Source organism: Symphodus melops (genome assembly GCF_947650265.1).
Source record: "Symphodus melops genome assembly, chromosome: 3".
NCBI classification, from domain to species: domain Eukaryota; kingdom Metazoa; phylum Chordata; class Actinopteri; order Labriformes; family Labridae; genus Symphodus; species Symphodus melops.
Window position 1 is genome coordinate 4,546,384 of NC_136693.1, and position 17,005 is coordinate 4,563,388.

Here is a 17,005-nt window from a genome sequence, read left to right on the forward strand (position 1 = left end):
TGTACAAAACTTGACCGAATGTAGCTAAAACTTTTAACAAACATCTCCGAAGGTTTTTTGTGTCAGAGGATTAAACTTTATTTTTCACTTTTTGCATAATATCAGATAGCAGCTCATTTTTGCTGTAACTGACAGGCATCTGTTGGGTAACTGATTAATTGCATAACATGTGTTTTTTGTACTGCTACACCATTTTTATCAAAAGATTACTACTGACCAACATCAACAGTTTGGGGTATTTGCATTTTGCGACACATTTTTCCAGTATCTCTGTTTATTTGTTCTGCACGTATGTTGACAGATTAAACATTCCAGACATGGTGTTCAGAGCTTATTTCAGCAGCAGCAGTTCTGTGAAAGCACATTTCCATACTCTATCCATGAACCGACTGACAGCAAAGTGCCTTAAGCTTCGGCTTTACTGCCAGACTTCTGCCTTTTTTTGTTTTCTCTTTGCTCTCTCCACACAAATGTTGAATGGCACTGTAGATGTTGAGGATGGAAATTTATGCGAGGGAATGGGGCTTTTTTTTTTTTTTCTCCTTCTTGTAGCGCAACCACTCTGTAAACATACATAATAGACTATGGAGATTTCAGTTTTACGAACTTATCTTCTTGAACTTAACATTCATGCAGAAGAAGAGCAGAAAGGGAATGAGATGCATCTTTGCAGAAAGAAAACAGTTGGAGGCAACGTGCTGACAGCCCATTATTTTGGCTCCTCAGAATCACGATATCTAGATTTACTTGGGCAACTGTCAGTCAATATCTTTGTCCTTGGATATGTTATTGCTGAAAAGTGGAAGCGTTGCCTGCCGAGACTGAAGCAGCCTAAAGGTAAAAACAGCAGCTTGTGACCAGGAGGGGAAAAACAGAGAAGAGATCTGGACTAGGAAAATGTGATTGAGTCACACTGTGAAATCCCTCAAGAACAAATAACTCTGTGCTTTTTAGCAAAGCACTTAACCCAGTTTGCACAGTGTAGCGACATACAGGGAAACAGTATTTGTTTTGGCTTTTTCACTGTCAATATGCTCACGTTGGTCACATTGTCTAACATTGATTCAGGATGCTGCTAAATATGAGAATCTGTACGGTACGCATCAGAATCCTTTCAGGAATAAATAATGGGTTTCACAAAACAACAGGCTTCATGTTGCTGGATTCAGCTAAAGAGTTAATGTCTTCAAAGACATGTTGACCATGCCTTCTATATTTTGACATCTGGCCTGAAAGCTCTGCCTTTTCCTATCTCTTCCAAAAAAAAAAAAAAAAAAAAAAAAAAAATATATATATATATATATATATATATATATATATATATATATATATATATATATATATATATATATATATATATATATATATATATATATATATCAATAATATCACTGATATAAGCATATCAAGTGACTATCAGTACATGCAAATATTAGCATTTGTTCCTCCCTAATATCCATATCAGTATCAGAAGTTCCAAAAGTTCCACATTGATCGAGCTCTGTGGATCTCTGCTTTATCTCAGCACTCTTCACGGTCCGAAGACATACCTAATAGAGAGATCTTAATTGCCCCATAGGCAAGTTAAATGGTTGTTTGTCACTATGTGCCTACCCCACTTCTCTCTCGATAACAGCTTAGATCCTCTAAAGCCCCCCCCCCCTTTGCAATGTCCGACAGGATCAGTGTTATGGATAATGGATGGATGGACATACTGGGCAGGATTGAGGTTATTTACCGGGCCTGATTTGGCCCACGTCTGCCAACTGAAAAGGTCTGATTAAGTCCAACAATTGTTGATCTAACCTTAAGTGCCCTAAAGCCTTGTCCCTCAAACCTCCCTTTTGAAGAATCAGAAACCAGTAAAAAAAAGTCCTCCAACAAACTTCTTCATTTCTTTCTACAGTGACACAGTGGGGAATAAAAGGCTGAGAACTTTTTTATTTCCACTTCATAGCCAAATATTAAAAAAATGTCTTCATGAGTTTTTTTTGTTGCATCACTCCGGGGATTTTCTGACTCTTACTTTTGCTTACAGGCATTACAAAATGATGGGAGGAAGTGCAAGAAGAGAAATATGCTCTTAAAATAATGTTTCTAATGGGCCTTGCAGAGCTACACAGCAGGCTTTAAATTTTTTAGTAAAAGCAAGTTACTCAGCTGTAATACAGTGCTTGTGAGCGGCTCAGATTGTGGGAAAGCAACTGGATTCACTGAACATCTGTAGTCATGTTATGTGCAATGTAAAACTGGCACTGAGCAGTGTGTCTTTTCTGATAGCAAAACTGTTTTAATGAAAGAAAACATGCAGCGAAAAAAGTCCCCTGAAGTTTTTTAGACTCTGTTGTGTTGTGTTATGTAGCTTTTGCATAAATAAACTGGAAGCACAGATGTGTTCTTTCCTTTGCAGAATACATAGAAAACATTAAATGGATCTTTGCTTTGACTAAATCAGAGCAATCCCCTTTGGCATTATCGAAATTCAAACGAAACAGTCAGAAACACAATGTACAAATCAATTGGTATGACATCACGATTAGTTTGGCGATTTTGCACTGATGTAATCTTACATAATATCAACAATACAGTCTCATTTTACTGTAATCATTCTTCATTATGGTGAGAAGCTCAACAAGTTGACTCACAGCAACGGGACTATTCAGGTTGACGTGGTTCATGATTGAGACAGATTACGGAGGTCCAATGAGGATGTTCCCCCTGGTAACCGTGGCGAGCTGCGGTCGAGGAGACTCATTACATCTGGTCACCATGGGTTTCCATGCATGAACTTCCAATTAGACCAAGTAAATGGGTGGAAATCTTTTAGTATGGAAAATGGGTTAGGACTATAGTGGGGTACAATATACTCCAAACTCTATTAAAGCTGTAATGGAAATCATTTATCATGCCTCTGGTGTGTGACCTCCACCTTTTGTACGGACTGCTTAATATTCTACCTGTATTACATGGCTTAGAGTTTCACTTCGAACATCCCCTCTGTCCTCAACATTTTGTTCTTGAGCTTTTCTTACTTTTACAAGGATAACCTCAGATTCACAGTGCAAATGAGGCCATGGGGTGGGATGATGTTAGTACTTCATGCAAGACATGAATTCCTGTCATTTTTAAAGACTGGTGACTTGGTGTGCAGTTGTCCTTTTTTATGTACAGTATGTGTTATCATCTTTGACTCAGAAGAGAAAAACTTCTCCTTTTTGAAATCTGGGGAACTTGGATGGATTTTGTTGGCAAGTGGTAGAGTTGGACCGTTGAAAACTAAACTAGCTTGATAACAATGGAGCAACCTGGGTTACCCGCTTTTTGTTTTATTCCACCAGGTGTCACTATTTACTAAATGGCTTGAAGTGAATGAAACAGAGAGAACCAATAAAGGAGAGTAGTAAGTGCGGCACTGTGAAAATGTTTTGGCGCTAGAAAACTGCACGTAGTTAAAAATCGATAGATAGATAGATAGATAGATAGATAGATAGATAGATAGATTGATTTATCTGTAGTTTAGTCATTTGGTATAACATGATATCTTCTCTGTAATCTACAGGCTTTTTGTACTTTCTCGGAGCTGCTAATTTTCTGTAGACTCTCCCTGTGTATAATTTTGCATAACTACTTCAGTTGGAAATGATAAAATGACAGTTATCATTTTGTCTGTAAAAAACTTTATCTGTCGAGTTTTCACCTTTGAAAACTTTTCCTCTTCATCCAATTGTAGCTTGATTTTTTTAAATAACTTATTTGCTTCAAAATAATTGGATCCATCATTTATCTAAAAAGGAAAATCATTTACGCTAACAAAGAAAAAGAACAAAGAGAGACACATTAGAATCATAGTTGGCACCAGAGTTTATTAATTTACTTTAGGATTTGTTCTCATGCTGAAGGTAATTGATTTTTTCCCCCTGCTCAACAACCTAACCCTGCTTTCTTTTTTTAAGTACAGAGCTTCACTGCTAATTACACTTTAAATCTATTAGTGTCTGCTTAAACTGTGACTCTTAACTGTTAACCCCTTGAGTTTGGGCTGCTTGATCTCTGCACAAACTGTTTTGTTGCATCTCCACCTATCACACTGCAGGTAGTAAACAGGCAGCATGAGATGAATGAAGAGGTGTACTGTTGGAGGAGCAAGCAGCACCTAAAACAACGACTAGAACGCCCCTCACCAATAGCTGAAGCTGCACGGGTGCTGACATCATATCACTCCCACATCTCCCTCTCTTGATTTCAGCCCCACCCGCTCCTTTCCATTAGCAAGTCGGTCCGTGTCCCTGTGTTATTTAAAGCCAGAGATCCTCCCTCTCTCGCTGAGCCACTGTGTTGCATCTGTCTGCTTCGCCGCATGTGTGTCTGGGTATGTGTGTGTGTGTATGAGAGAGAGCACTAAAAAACCCAGGCAGCCAGTGGGAGAGCTAGAGAGCGAGGAGAGAGACGCGGGGGAAAGGCAAAAAGCATCTGAGAAGGGAGAGAGGAGACGGGAGTGTGAGAATGAAATTCATCCAAGCTATTTGCTTACTGCTTCTCTGTCCAGCTTTGAGCCTCAACACCAGGTAAGAGATTAATCAGAGCAGATGTTTTCTTGTCTTTATTTAGTCTGTTTCACCCTGTGAGAGACTGGAACAAAAGCAGGTTCAAAGCATGCAATCTGAGATCACTAATCTGAAGGTCTGCTCTGTCCTGCCAAACACTGAAGCCTTAATTCGCCTTGCTCCATGCGCTTAAAGCATGTTGGAGACCGAAAGACTTAAAAGAAGGAGGCAAGAGCTTATCTGTTGAACTGGGCTATTATCTCACTCAGTTCTATGCAGGCTGAGAGACAGTTATCCTTTTGTGGTGCTAATGCCCAGAACGCGATGCTTCCTGAATAGTGGTGACATTGCTTTTGGGGACTTTTTTTCTTTAATGCTGCATGCTGGTCTGAAAGGGAGCAAGTTAAAGAAACTGAGAGAAAGGACAAGGCTACTTGTGTTGCAGTATATTGAAAAAGAGCAGGTGTGTGCGTGTGTGTGTGTGTCTGAGAATATGTGTGTAAGGCTTTGGAAAAAAAAAAAGAAGCAGAAGGATGAGAGTTACACAAGGAGAATGATCAGGACAGAAATGTGTGAAGAGGGAGAGTTTTGATGATTAATTAAACCATTGATAAAATCGTCCCTTTTCTCTGCCAGTGCCTGACACCGCTGCCTTAATGAGAGCCGGGAGAGGAAATTCAGGGGCTTTGACTATACCATGGAGACATCACACACAGGAAGGCATGCATTATAAAACTTGCCTTTCTTTTTTCTCCTCCTTGCACTAAAATATCACCATACTGTCACGATCTTTCCTTTTTGAATTTTGAGACGAGGAGCAGGATCGCTCTGAACTCGTTGTTTTGTTGTTGATCTGAACTAAACAGATAAGTAACTGCGTTGTTGTGTTGAAAGCCAAACATGAATGGCCACTGTGTGACTAAATTATTTTGCCCTTTTGGGCTACAGTAGATAGACTTGTAAAGAAAGATATCAAGGTTACAGCCTTCGTCCAACATGTTTGTCAATATTAGAGAGGTGCTCTGATGATGCATGACTCATATAAGTATAGGCTGTGTTGATGTATTAACCTCGGGCACTAAGCAGCCGGCAAATTAAGCCCTCACACACCCTTTAACACAAACATTTTACTGCTCTTTCAAGGCAAATGCATCAACAACCTGAAGCAGCTGCCTGAGCTGCTTCAGTCTGTCTTATCGCCTTCTTCTGTTCGGATGATGCAAACAGAAAGAGTCGTTTAGCCGTTTCCTTAGCTATGAAACAAGTCATGCTCTTGTTACAGTTTGATTCATTAAATTTGTTTCCCATTTTGGTTTATTTGTCAATTGTGTGTCATCATCAGGCTTGGAGGTGATATTTTGGGTGCTAATTGGAGAGGGAAGCATTACATTATAATTTGGCAGGTCAGCGCAGAGCTTTTTTGCTACCTCTTAGGGGTAATGTCATGAAAAGTAATTACCTGAACACACAGATAGTATAATCAGGGTTTTATTAGATAGTTTGTTTCTAAACTCAGCGTAAAAGATGATGTGCTATGAGAGACTGCTTTTTCCTGGTGGGGGTTTTCCGCAAAAATGTGATGCCTCAAATGTGACCCACAGAACCTGTCTTCTTTGAAAGAGTCACACAAAGAAAACTGAGAAAGACACACAGTGTCACCAGATATTCTTCACATCCTGCAATTGGAAAACAAATCACAGGAATTGGGGGAGATCTATTATTAATGGTGTGAGTAAAAACAAGATCTCAAACAACATGTCTTTTTCTGATGCCTTTATCTGTTCCACAATCTATCACCAAATATTTGGTTTATGAGGTTGATAAAAATTTGGACTGTTGATGTTGTATTAAGGAGGGGTTAATTAAAGTCGGGAGGCTTTTTTTAAATTAAAAAATTAATTAAAAAAAAGTATATATAGTTGAAATCTTTTTCTCCAAAGTTTGCCCCATATATAAAGGACATTTGTCAGTTCTCATTTTACTGACGTGAGTAAAGAAAAGTCTTTTAAGTAGAACTGTAATCAAAATTTTCCGATTCACTAGGTTCTGTTTTACCCTTAACAAAGAGATTTAAGAGGTCACTGTATGCACCTCATTTACGGAGGCTGTAGTCCTCCAAGCGGGTGTCCGAGGTTCAAATCTAACCAGTGGCTCCTTTCCTGCATGTTTGTCCCCAGATCCTGAAAAAACATCTGAAATTCATTGTGAAAAGACCTCTCAACTCTTTTTGGGGTTTTTTTCCAGTAGAAAGCGGAAGCAATATGTAGACCTGTACTTCACCTTTTGTAAAAACTATGACCCTACAATGAGCAGTGGCTCGGCTGCTTAATGGATTTTTAATGAAAAGGACAGCAATAAAGAATCCGCAAGGACGTTTTAATGCTATTTTGTGTTTGTAAAGATTCATCATAACAGGAATCCATGGATGAATTCAAAGAGAAGGTCATGACTGAACACGGAAACCATGTGATTCATAATACCAGTTGGCTCTACTGCTCTTCCTCCTGCAGTGATTGACATGCCCTTATCCATATCAGATAGATAGATAGATACTTTATTGATCCCGAGGGAAGATAAGTTGATCTGAACTTATCTATTTATTTACAAAACAACGAGTTCATGTATCTGTCAGAGCGAAGACAGATACATATGGAATTAGCTTTGCTTTTAGCTGCTGGTAATTAGCTCCAGTGCATTATCCCGCTAGATTGTCTTTTGATATACCGCCACCCTGGATGATTGTACTGCGGCAATAATAGTTGGCAGTGATGTATGTCAGAGCCTGAAATGTAACAATACCCGAAATTGACCCAAAATGTTATGAAAAAAAATGTAATGTAACCCATTATGTAGGGTTGAGCCAAAAACACACTGACTTTTTTTGTTGTCACATTATTAGAAGAAAAATATTTTGCCTGCCCCATAATGTATTTGTCCAATTATCGACCATTTATTATATTTTGGGTTTTGTTACTTTTTTTTTTGTTTGTTTTAAAACATTTCAGGTTGTTGTTACATTTCGGGCTCTTACAAATGTATTTAACAGAAAGGTCTTTGAATAGGTTCTAAAACTGCTGACGCGGTCAGATTCTGTTAAAAGCCGTATAGAAAATGTAGCTTCTAGCTTTACAATATTTCACCCATGCATGTGAAAAGTATTTCAAAGAAATGCTGCATTTTACTGTTGTCTTCTTTTCTCTCTGTCAAAACGAGAAGCAAAGCCGGTGAAAGATCTTATTCTGTCATCAGATTTTGTGTGGGTCCTCAAACACTTGCCTTTTTGTTGTTATCCTGGAGGTCACGAGCGCACACACGCCTTATCGCTTGTGACATTCTCGCTTTTTCTTTTGTTGTAGTGGTTCAACATTGAAGACACTGACTGCAAGGTGTATCTGCATCAGGAAAATGAATTGTGACTTGAGCTGTCTAGTCTACGTATTGCTCTGCCCTCACTTTGCTTGATCCACTATCATCATATCAGTGGTACGGGAGAGAATCCATTTCCTATGTTAACAGCATCCTCCATTGTGTGAGCTGATAGTCGCCTTAAGGAACCTGAGTTAATGAAACAGGAGCCTTTTCATTTTGTGTGTGCATGACAGCAGCATTTTATCAAGCCATTGGTCCACGTTTAATTCAGTTTTATAGCCTTAAAATCCAAAAGATGTCCTGTTGGCTTATAGTCTGGTATAAGGAATTCAAAAACATGGCTTTACAGCACAAAAAGCACCTTCCCATTTGACAGGAACTCACATGTTTTAATCATATTGAATCTACTTTCCCATTATTTGTGGAAAATTGGTAAAATGAACCCTTCTGGTGCCATGTAAGAGCTTGATTAAGAAGGACTGGAGTTTAATGGATTGAGAAGATTACTCAGGCCACATAATGGTAGCACAGGGCTATGTGTCATTGTAGAAATCAATTGGTACTCAGACGTAACACAAGGCTGCATTGACACTGGTCCTGTGAGATATGACTGTCCACCATAGGTCAGGGTTGGGAGGGGGTGGGTGAGTACCACAGTACAGTACAGTAAGATTTCTCTTCTGCATTGGACTTGTTTTTTTGCTTCTCTCTATACATCAAACAGTTCCACCTTTTTTCCACTTTCAAATATTCCCTTTCAGTGCTTTTCTTGAAACACATTTGACACATTTTCTTGACACTATCTTTGAAGTCTCTTACCTTTGCAGAGTCTTCTTAGGAACAGTGATATCTGGTGGGATCTCCACCGCATCAAATATTTATGAGTATTTTGGACGGCAATTAGAAGGACTACAGAGAGACTCGGCTTAGACACAGAGCGCCGAGACGCAGCCGAAGCATCGCTTGATATCTTAACATCTGTCTGTGGATATGAGCATATTGTAAATCAAGTGGAGCGTCTCTTAAATACAACATAGGGTCAAAAATTAAAAGGAGGATCATTTGTGATGTGTTACACCTCATGATGGAACATTTTCCATGATATCGATATGTATGCTAACCTTTTATATTAACTGACTCCCTCCAGTAATCAAAACATTATGTCATAATATTTGTTTAAAATGGTTAATGAATGAGTCTGTGGTTGTACATTTTTTATGCAACATATCATAGAGCGGCTGCTTTGAGGAGTTTTGTATCTCAAAGACTGTTAAATGATGGTCGGCCTCCCATTTCATTCATTCATCACTACAGAAGATGCCGTCTCTGTCTCAATCTGTCACATGTTTGCTGAGTTGAAAACATCCCACCGATCTTCATTTGCATCCGATCAATAACTCCTCACATGTAACAATGAATAAACTCAATCAAGATGTAAAGCAGCGGAGAGAAACTCCACATGACATCTCATCGAGCAATCACTCGCAGTCTGATTTTTTGCTTTGATTTGTACTTTATTAATTCTGAGGAGAAACCTGCTGTGTGCAGAGTCAAGATGTTCACTAATATTTTCTTATTCATTGGGGGAGTAGGAATTGACTACAGAGGTCAGGAGTTTGCCATGTGTTGTAAGAGACCTAACTATCGACTGGGGGAGCTGGTAATGTCAATCTATACATCGATGGGCTTCAAATGGTGAGCAGGGATAATGGTTAAGTGTAAACAATCCACATCCTATCCCTGGTGTTGTTTATACTGTGAATGAGAGAGAGCAACTACTCTCAAAGAAAAGGCTTACCTTAGTACAGAGCGCTCCTTTATGTTCAGCCTTTAAATGGGCCTTGGCTGTCATGCTATTTGTCTGTATTGTTATTGAGCCTTTCCTCCATCATTATCTAAATGAACTGATGCTTTATTTACACTGACAGACATTGTAGAAGCCTGGCTTGTTTGAATTGGCAGCTGTGTTTATGCCTTTTGCAGAGAAGCGGTTTGGTGGGAAGTGGTTAAAATGTCTGTCTGGAGTGAGGGCGCACCTTGAGAGATAGGCATCTGCTTAATTGCCATGCAAAGGCACCCAAAGAGTTGCTTTTAACATGCAGACGTGATCTATGTCTCCATTGAGCCCATGCAACATAAAACATTAGAACATGTGAGAATTATCCATCTGCACTCTGTTTTTCGATGCCATCAAGTATCTATGATTGCATGCATGATGATAGAGATGACTTTCAGTGGTGTGGTTTAGCTCCTTACAATATGAGAAATTGATAATTGTGCCACCCGTTAATGTCCTTGGTATAAGTCGGCCTGGGAACGATAATTGAAATTCAAAGGACGTGGCATAATGGTCACACCATGGCAACCACATTGGCCACATGACAGTAATGAAGTGGGCTACAATAAACAGAACCTTGGGTGGCTCCTACAAATGAGAAAGTAATTAAAAGGACCAGGATCAGTGCAGGGTGAAGAGCACACAGATGTTTTATATTCAAGGCCACATTTCAGGTACTGCGCTGTTGATCTCATTGCTCTCTGTAGACATTTGAAATGACAGCAGTGTTTATTCTTCAAACACTCAACGTGTGAGTCAGAGATTTCTCGTTTTATTGCGCGTCCTGGAACACAAAGTCTCATCATTGAGATGCTTGTCATTCTTATGTGGTGCACCACAACTTGAATGTTTGCTTGGTTAAACAAGTTTTTTTGGAGTCCTATAACATACATTTTCAGACTGGTCTCAAAATGCTGTAAAGAGTACAGGTCAGGTCATTTTGGGGTTGAACAGTTTTAGTATTGTAGGCATGACTTCTGCAGTCGAACATGTCTGACCTGCCATTTACTTGATCGTCAAGTGCTCAAAACGTTCTCTCTCACATTATTACCAGCAAACAAATGGTCACAAAAATGCAAAGACCTGGTCAACTTCAGAACTAAACATGAACAGAATCCTCAGTTATTATTATTATCAGTTAAAAAAGAATTTTTAAACTGTTTTCGCAAGGATGACGAATCATCTTTATGGACATTTTGGGGTTATTGTTTGCAGTACGGTTGAATTAGATCGTTTTATAGCAAATGTTGTTTATAGACTGATTGTCTGCCCATGTCCTGCATGAAAAAGCAAAATATGAGAACAATTGTCAGAATTATACTCTGAACTGTTGCTACAAACATCACCGTAAAGATGAATCAGCACCCCTCTGAACATTTCCAGCACAGATTAAGCACTACTAACATCATAAATGTGGGGGTAGTTTGAACTGCAACAGAGTGCACACACATATGACTGTACTTTTCCGGCTTAAAAAACAAACAAAAGATAAACATTAAGTATTATTAAAGGCAATAAGCTATGCTTCATGCAAATTCATTACCTCTAATGTATGGGTGAAGTATTCCATAGTGCAAACATATTTAATGCACTTTTCTTGTGAGTGACATTTTGTGACAACATCCTCATCCAACCTTCTCCTCAATTTCAGGTCATTTGCTTGTTCCTCAGATGTCCATTTATATCTTTGGTTCTGTTTTTTTAACCTGTGCAAATAAATCTGTTTAAACAGTCTCTCATTCTCACAATGCAACAAAAGGCAGGTGGCATCATGCTGGTTGCTGTAAATCAAACTCCCAATGACACGCCCCGCCAGCTATTTCAGACACTTTTTTTTTTTTTTTTAAACTAAGCTCATACTTCAATTTTTAAGTTCAATTGAAAACCACGCTGCATTTACATTTACTGTGACATAAACATGCAGTTGTTCTTGGCTAACTATCCTTTGATTGTCTCCAGTATCTGACCTTATATGTGGCATCCTTGGCAGCTTGATATGTCTTCTTGTAGCTTGTAACTAACTATATCTGCTGCTGTTCAGAGTGGGATTAAGAGTGGGTTGTTAACAGCTGGTGCACCAGGAAACAGTGTTAAAGCTGAGTTTCCTGACAGCAAATCAAAACAAGAGAACTGAAACCCAGAGAATGTATCTGTAGGGTTAAGGCTAAGTTCACAATCCAGTTATAACTCAACTCATCAGCTCATCCCTATGAGCTAAATCTTTGCTACATTTGATGCAATGTAAATACTTCAATATCAATTTGTGCAGTTTAAAAACTTTTCAGATTGTCCATTAGTGAAGTCAGGACTTCTGTTCTGAGAGCTTCTTTGCTGACTTTATTTATTGCAGACTCTGCATATGTTCTACTACTTTTGACATCATTGTATTTCCAGTGCTTTTGTTTGTAATGTTTTTGCTTTCAACTATTACCTACCCAGGGACTACAGATGAAGATTAGCCCCTCTTGCTCAAACATGGATGTTATAAAAATGCACAGTACCTGTCCAATTGTACTAAAGAAATAAATATTAAAACAAAGAAAGCATTATGATCCTTAGAGACCGTTTTCTTTTCCACTCTCTATTCCAATTATTGATTTCTCCTCACTGTCTCTTAGATGTCTCTATGCACCTCCAATTTAATAAAGATGATGAATAGAAGTTATAATGAAAGTCAGATGTGAATCTTAATTGATGTATCAAACAGTATGTTATTCCATTCCATTACAACTGTCTGTAGAGACATTAGTGTTTGGTTGTCACAGTTGTAATTGGCAGGCACTTAATTGCTCAGTCCCTGTAAACATGATGCTTGTGTCCTTTCAGTGACGACTCACTACAACAAAAGCCTTGGCTCTTTGTTTTACAGTGTGCTGCAAGATGTATAATCATAACAGGCAGGAAGTCAGCACCATCCCTCTTCATTGTGTCTCTACTAATAAAATGTTTGATGTTGAAGAATTTTTTTTTTTTTTTTAACTTTGAGCCTAAAGAAGAACAATATATCACTCTCATCATCTCATGCATGGTCGTCCATACATTACTGTGTGTCCTCTAATGTAGACATCAGTCATGGAATTAGATTTGAGTCAAAGTGTATTTATCTTCCAAAGTCTATGATTCGATTCAGTTGAAATCTGAATCATTTGCTCTAAGCACCGGAGAGAGGCAACATTCAAACAGTAAGAAGAGAGAAGTCTATATTTAGCTGATCACTATCTTAGATCTAACTGGTAATTATGTTCATTACAGACTAATTGTATCTCATTAAATGAGTTAATCACTTACTTTTTGATGTCAGAGACTTTGTAATATTGCCCTTCACATACCCTCAGAGGCGATGCCGTGATATATTTGTTTGTTTTGCAACCAGCAAATTCAAAAAAATTTGTCAACCAAAAAACCAAGAAGTAAGAAATTCTCAGAGAAAAAAATAAGGTATTACTAAAGCCAACACTAAAGCTTACTGAAGAAGCTGTAGACATGTTTTTCTTCTGACAACCATTAAACTTTACATTTGTGATCAATCATTGAAGCTATAATTATGATTTATTAACTGAACAATCTGATTCCTGAGTACATGACATGTTAGGTCACTACTAGATTGATCGCTGGTGTCGTTGTATGGTTCCGGTGCAAACTTTTTTGTTGTCAATGCGGCTCAATAGTAATGCCATGAATAATATCAATTATAACAGATGCATGCAGTGTGTGTAAACATATAATTGGGGTTACTGTGCTCAAAGTATAAGCAGATATCTATATTCTATATATTCTTTTTACCACTGTAAAAAACTGAATCTTGGTCTACTACTTATCTCAAGAACTGTTCATTCAGTTGACTTTCCACTTGGCTAATGCATTGCTAAGAACCCAATGTATGGTACAATAGACTGGAAAGAGGTTCTCAGGAGCATGCAACCATGTGCAGTCTTTAAGCAGCACTTCCAGGGTCAACGCAATCAGCTGCTCCAAATAGCAGCTCATCGCAAGAGGGAAAAATCATGCAGACCATTAGAATTGCTCCTGAAACAGCCTATTATCAAAATGACAAGTGTGGCCTTCATGTGCTCACCTTGCCCACAACAGCTCCACTGGTCATAAGCGTACAGTTGGCAATGAAATGGGCTGGTTGTAGGTCCCACACAAGCAGCCAGAAGAATATACTACATAGAATAGAAGTGGGAACACTATTCAGACAGCTAGCATGGGAACTGGAGTGTTCCCTTGTAAACTCAGTCAGGAGCCCATCAAGTGTCCTCCATTGACCCATCTGGGCTTTCCCATGTGGGCCCTCCATGGGAACTTCGGACAAAACTGGCCTGGCCCAATCAGGGTATTCTGATCAGCCAAAGTGCAACTCACTTTGGGGCTAACTTGGATCTGTTAGCTGGGAAAATGGCAGAATGCATGAAAGACTGCAACCTAAATGGACCCCTGAATACATTTGAATGAAAAGTGGGGAGTAGAAGAACTCACAGTCCAATTGCTGAGAACATCCCTTAACGAAGTGAAGGACAAGGTTGTATTGTTTGTTTTTTCAATGTTTTATGAAACATTATTGCTAATCTCTCTTACCATCTCTCTTACAATACAGCTGTATAAAAAATAATCCTGATTTAGCATTTATGGTACTGAGTGTATACCCAGGAGAAATTGAATATTGACACGTGGTTATAGTGTTTTGTTGAATATGATACTATTTTATTTTACGAGAGGAATCAGAAAATGATACTAGTTTGGGCTACAGAGCACCGTGGGTCATACACCGCAGTAACTTTTTCTGGAGATGCTTGTTGTCAATTAATATATGCTAGACCAAGGCAGTTTCTCGCATCATGCAATAATAGACAGCTTTGGCATTGCAAGAACACTGTCTGTCAAATAACAGTTAAATACTCATCTGACTACACTCCTGATATAAAGCCATACTTTTTTTACATTTTCCTTGTCTCACACAAAGAAGTTCTCTGAGGATTCTTTAATTGAAGTGGAACAGAGCCCAGTGTTTAAATACCAAACATTTGAATTCAATGAGTATATTATTTTCTTCTTTTCTTCCACCCAATGTGATGTGTGTTTATTGAAATTCTTTAAACATTCTTTAAGCAGACAAGGTCTTCTCAGCAATGTTTTCACATGTATAAAGCTGATTGTCCAGCTCCACAGAAGCAGGTCGTTTGGAGTCTGCTGAAGACTACCTTGATAGCAGCTATTGGGGATCAAACTGAAACATGCTCACCTCCCTCCCACCTTGATATTCTCAGCCTTCCTTGGGATTCATTTCTCTCTTATAAACTACTTCTCTAATCATTGAGCTGCCACTTGCAATTTATCCATTTCCCAATTTCATTCTTTTCTGCTGTTTAATTGGTTCACTCCAGAATGAATCAAAGCTCTTAGAGGCATTACTAGATTACACAATATTAGAGGGATCAGAGAACGTGGAGTTATTGGTTTTGACATGAGCAGAAGATGGGGATCATCAATAACACAGTTCAACAAAAAAAAAAAACATTAGTTCATGTGAGAAAGGAAGCAGAATAAGCTTAGTGGTTTCTTTCTTTTCATCAATATATTCATCATGTCTCAGCACTTGTCGGTGTTCTAGTTTTTTCTGCTGCCTATTGAGACTGCTGTTTTGTAAAATCTGTCTCAATAGAAAGCTAATTGTTCTTTTATTGTCTCCCCATCATTTATATTGAGATGTTCTGATTTCTCCTGATTCTAAAAGCCTTGAAGTATTTGTAAGATGTCATTTATTCACAGCTGATTTGTTCTATAACAAACATCCTTTGACAGCACTTACCACCTCCTCTGTATTGGCTTAATGTTTGACTATGGCTTCCAAATCTAGGCATGTTTACCACAACCACATTGCTACTATTTTTCTCTGCCAACATTTTCAAGAGGGGAAGGTAAAATTCTGTTTCAACATTGTTCCAGGTTTGCCCATTCGATAAACACTCGAATCAGAGCAACCTTATCTGGAAAAATCAATGGAAAGCAGAAGAAAGTACACAAAGCTATTGTAGATTTTAAAGGAAAATAACAAATATGATGACCCATAAGCCTACATTAATCAGAAGTTAACTCCTCATTATTGTTACTGTGTTACAAGTCACGATGGGTTGGGATTCACCAGAAGGCCCACGATACGATAATATTGCAATTTTAAACAAATTATGTGATATGCTGAGAATTGTGATACAATGTATTAGAATGTAACCTTTTAACTGTTTTGTCAAATAGTGAAAATCACAGTCAATCGATTTTTTTATTTTTTCATGATGGGAGTCAAGCCCACATGTTGACCAACAATGTGATACAAGCCAAACCCTGACACAATCTGAACTGTGAGTATTTCAGTCTAATTGAACTTACAGTGAACACAAACATGAACCAACAACTGTACAATCACAGTAATTTGTAACAATGCAACTTTTTCAAGATGACTTACACAAACCCTTCAGCTATTACAAATTAAAGAAGCACATTTGCTATTATTTTAATGAAAGTATATATTCTTGGGGGCCATGAATCAATATCAAATCACAGCAAAGTATCGCGATACTATGCTGTATGGATTCACCTCCCTCCACCTCCATGTGTGACCATATGAAAGATGTTAACTTCCCACAGCACACTGCAGTGTTAGATATCTAACAACTCAATTTGGTGCAACGCTAACATTTGCTGCTCATACTTTTTACTGTTGATTCTTCATTGAGATTCCAACCTTAAGCATGAGCTCAAAGGAAAATGGTCACTGTGTGAATATTTTGAAAATAACTAATAATAATGATAATAATAATAAGTGGAAATAAGGTATAAAGACTTGTTCAGTACAACTTTATAGAAGCCAATTATAATGAGTGGTGAACAAAAAATGCGAAAATCTATTTAATCTTAAATGCAGGGAATAATACGGAATAAATGTCAGTCAAACAGCTGTGTAGAAATACACTTACTTCTGCAGAGACGATTGTTTTAAAGTATGCCCCGTGTTGCCTTTTTTATGTGTGATGCAAAAGTGTTTCATTCGTGTATAATCGTATCTTGTTCCCAGAGTTACCAACCACACGCTGCTAAAGTGCCAAAGGGTAAAAACAATGTCATATTTCCCGCAGGAGTGTCTCTATTATCCCTTCAATGGTTTTTGGAGGTTTAGAAGAACACATTCAATAGATGTTTCGAGGGGGAAAAAAAAAACATCACAAAGGATTGGTTTGTACAGCTTCCTTTTAAATGTGCC

The 17,005-nt window shown here is 38.2% G+C and overlaps 1 protein-coding gene across 2 annotated transcripts in view; it reads left to right on the forward strand.

Annotated features, from left to right (window-relative positions):
• The first annotated feature begins 4,292 nt into the window (after window positions 1-4,292).
• The window catches only part of luzp2 (leucine zipper protein 2), a 158,287-nt gene continuing 145,574 nt past the window's right edge, over window positions 4,293-17,005 (forward strand). Inside the window, exon 1 of one of the 2 annotated variants that reach the window (XM_079340255.1) lies at window positions 4,293-4,565. In XM_079340255.1, coding sequence (XP_079196381.1) covers window positions 4,504-4,565 — 62 coding nt within the window. In that variant the 5' untranslated portion in view covers window positions 4,293-4,503. The remainder of the gene's footprint in view (window positions 4,566-17,005) is intronic. The other variant, XM_079340254.1, reaches the window with a different exon arrangement.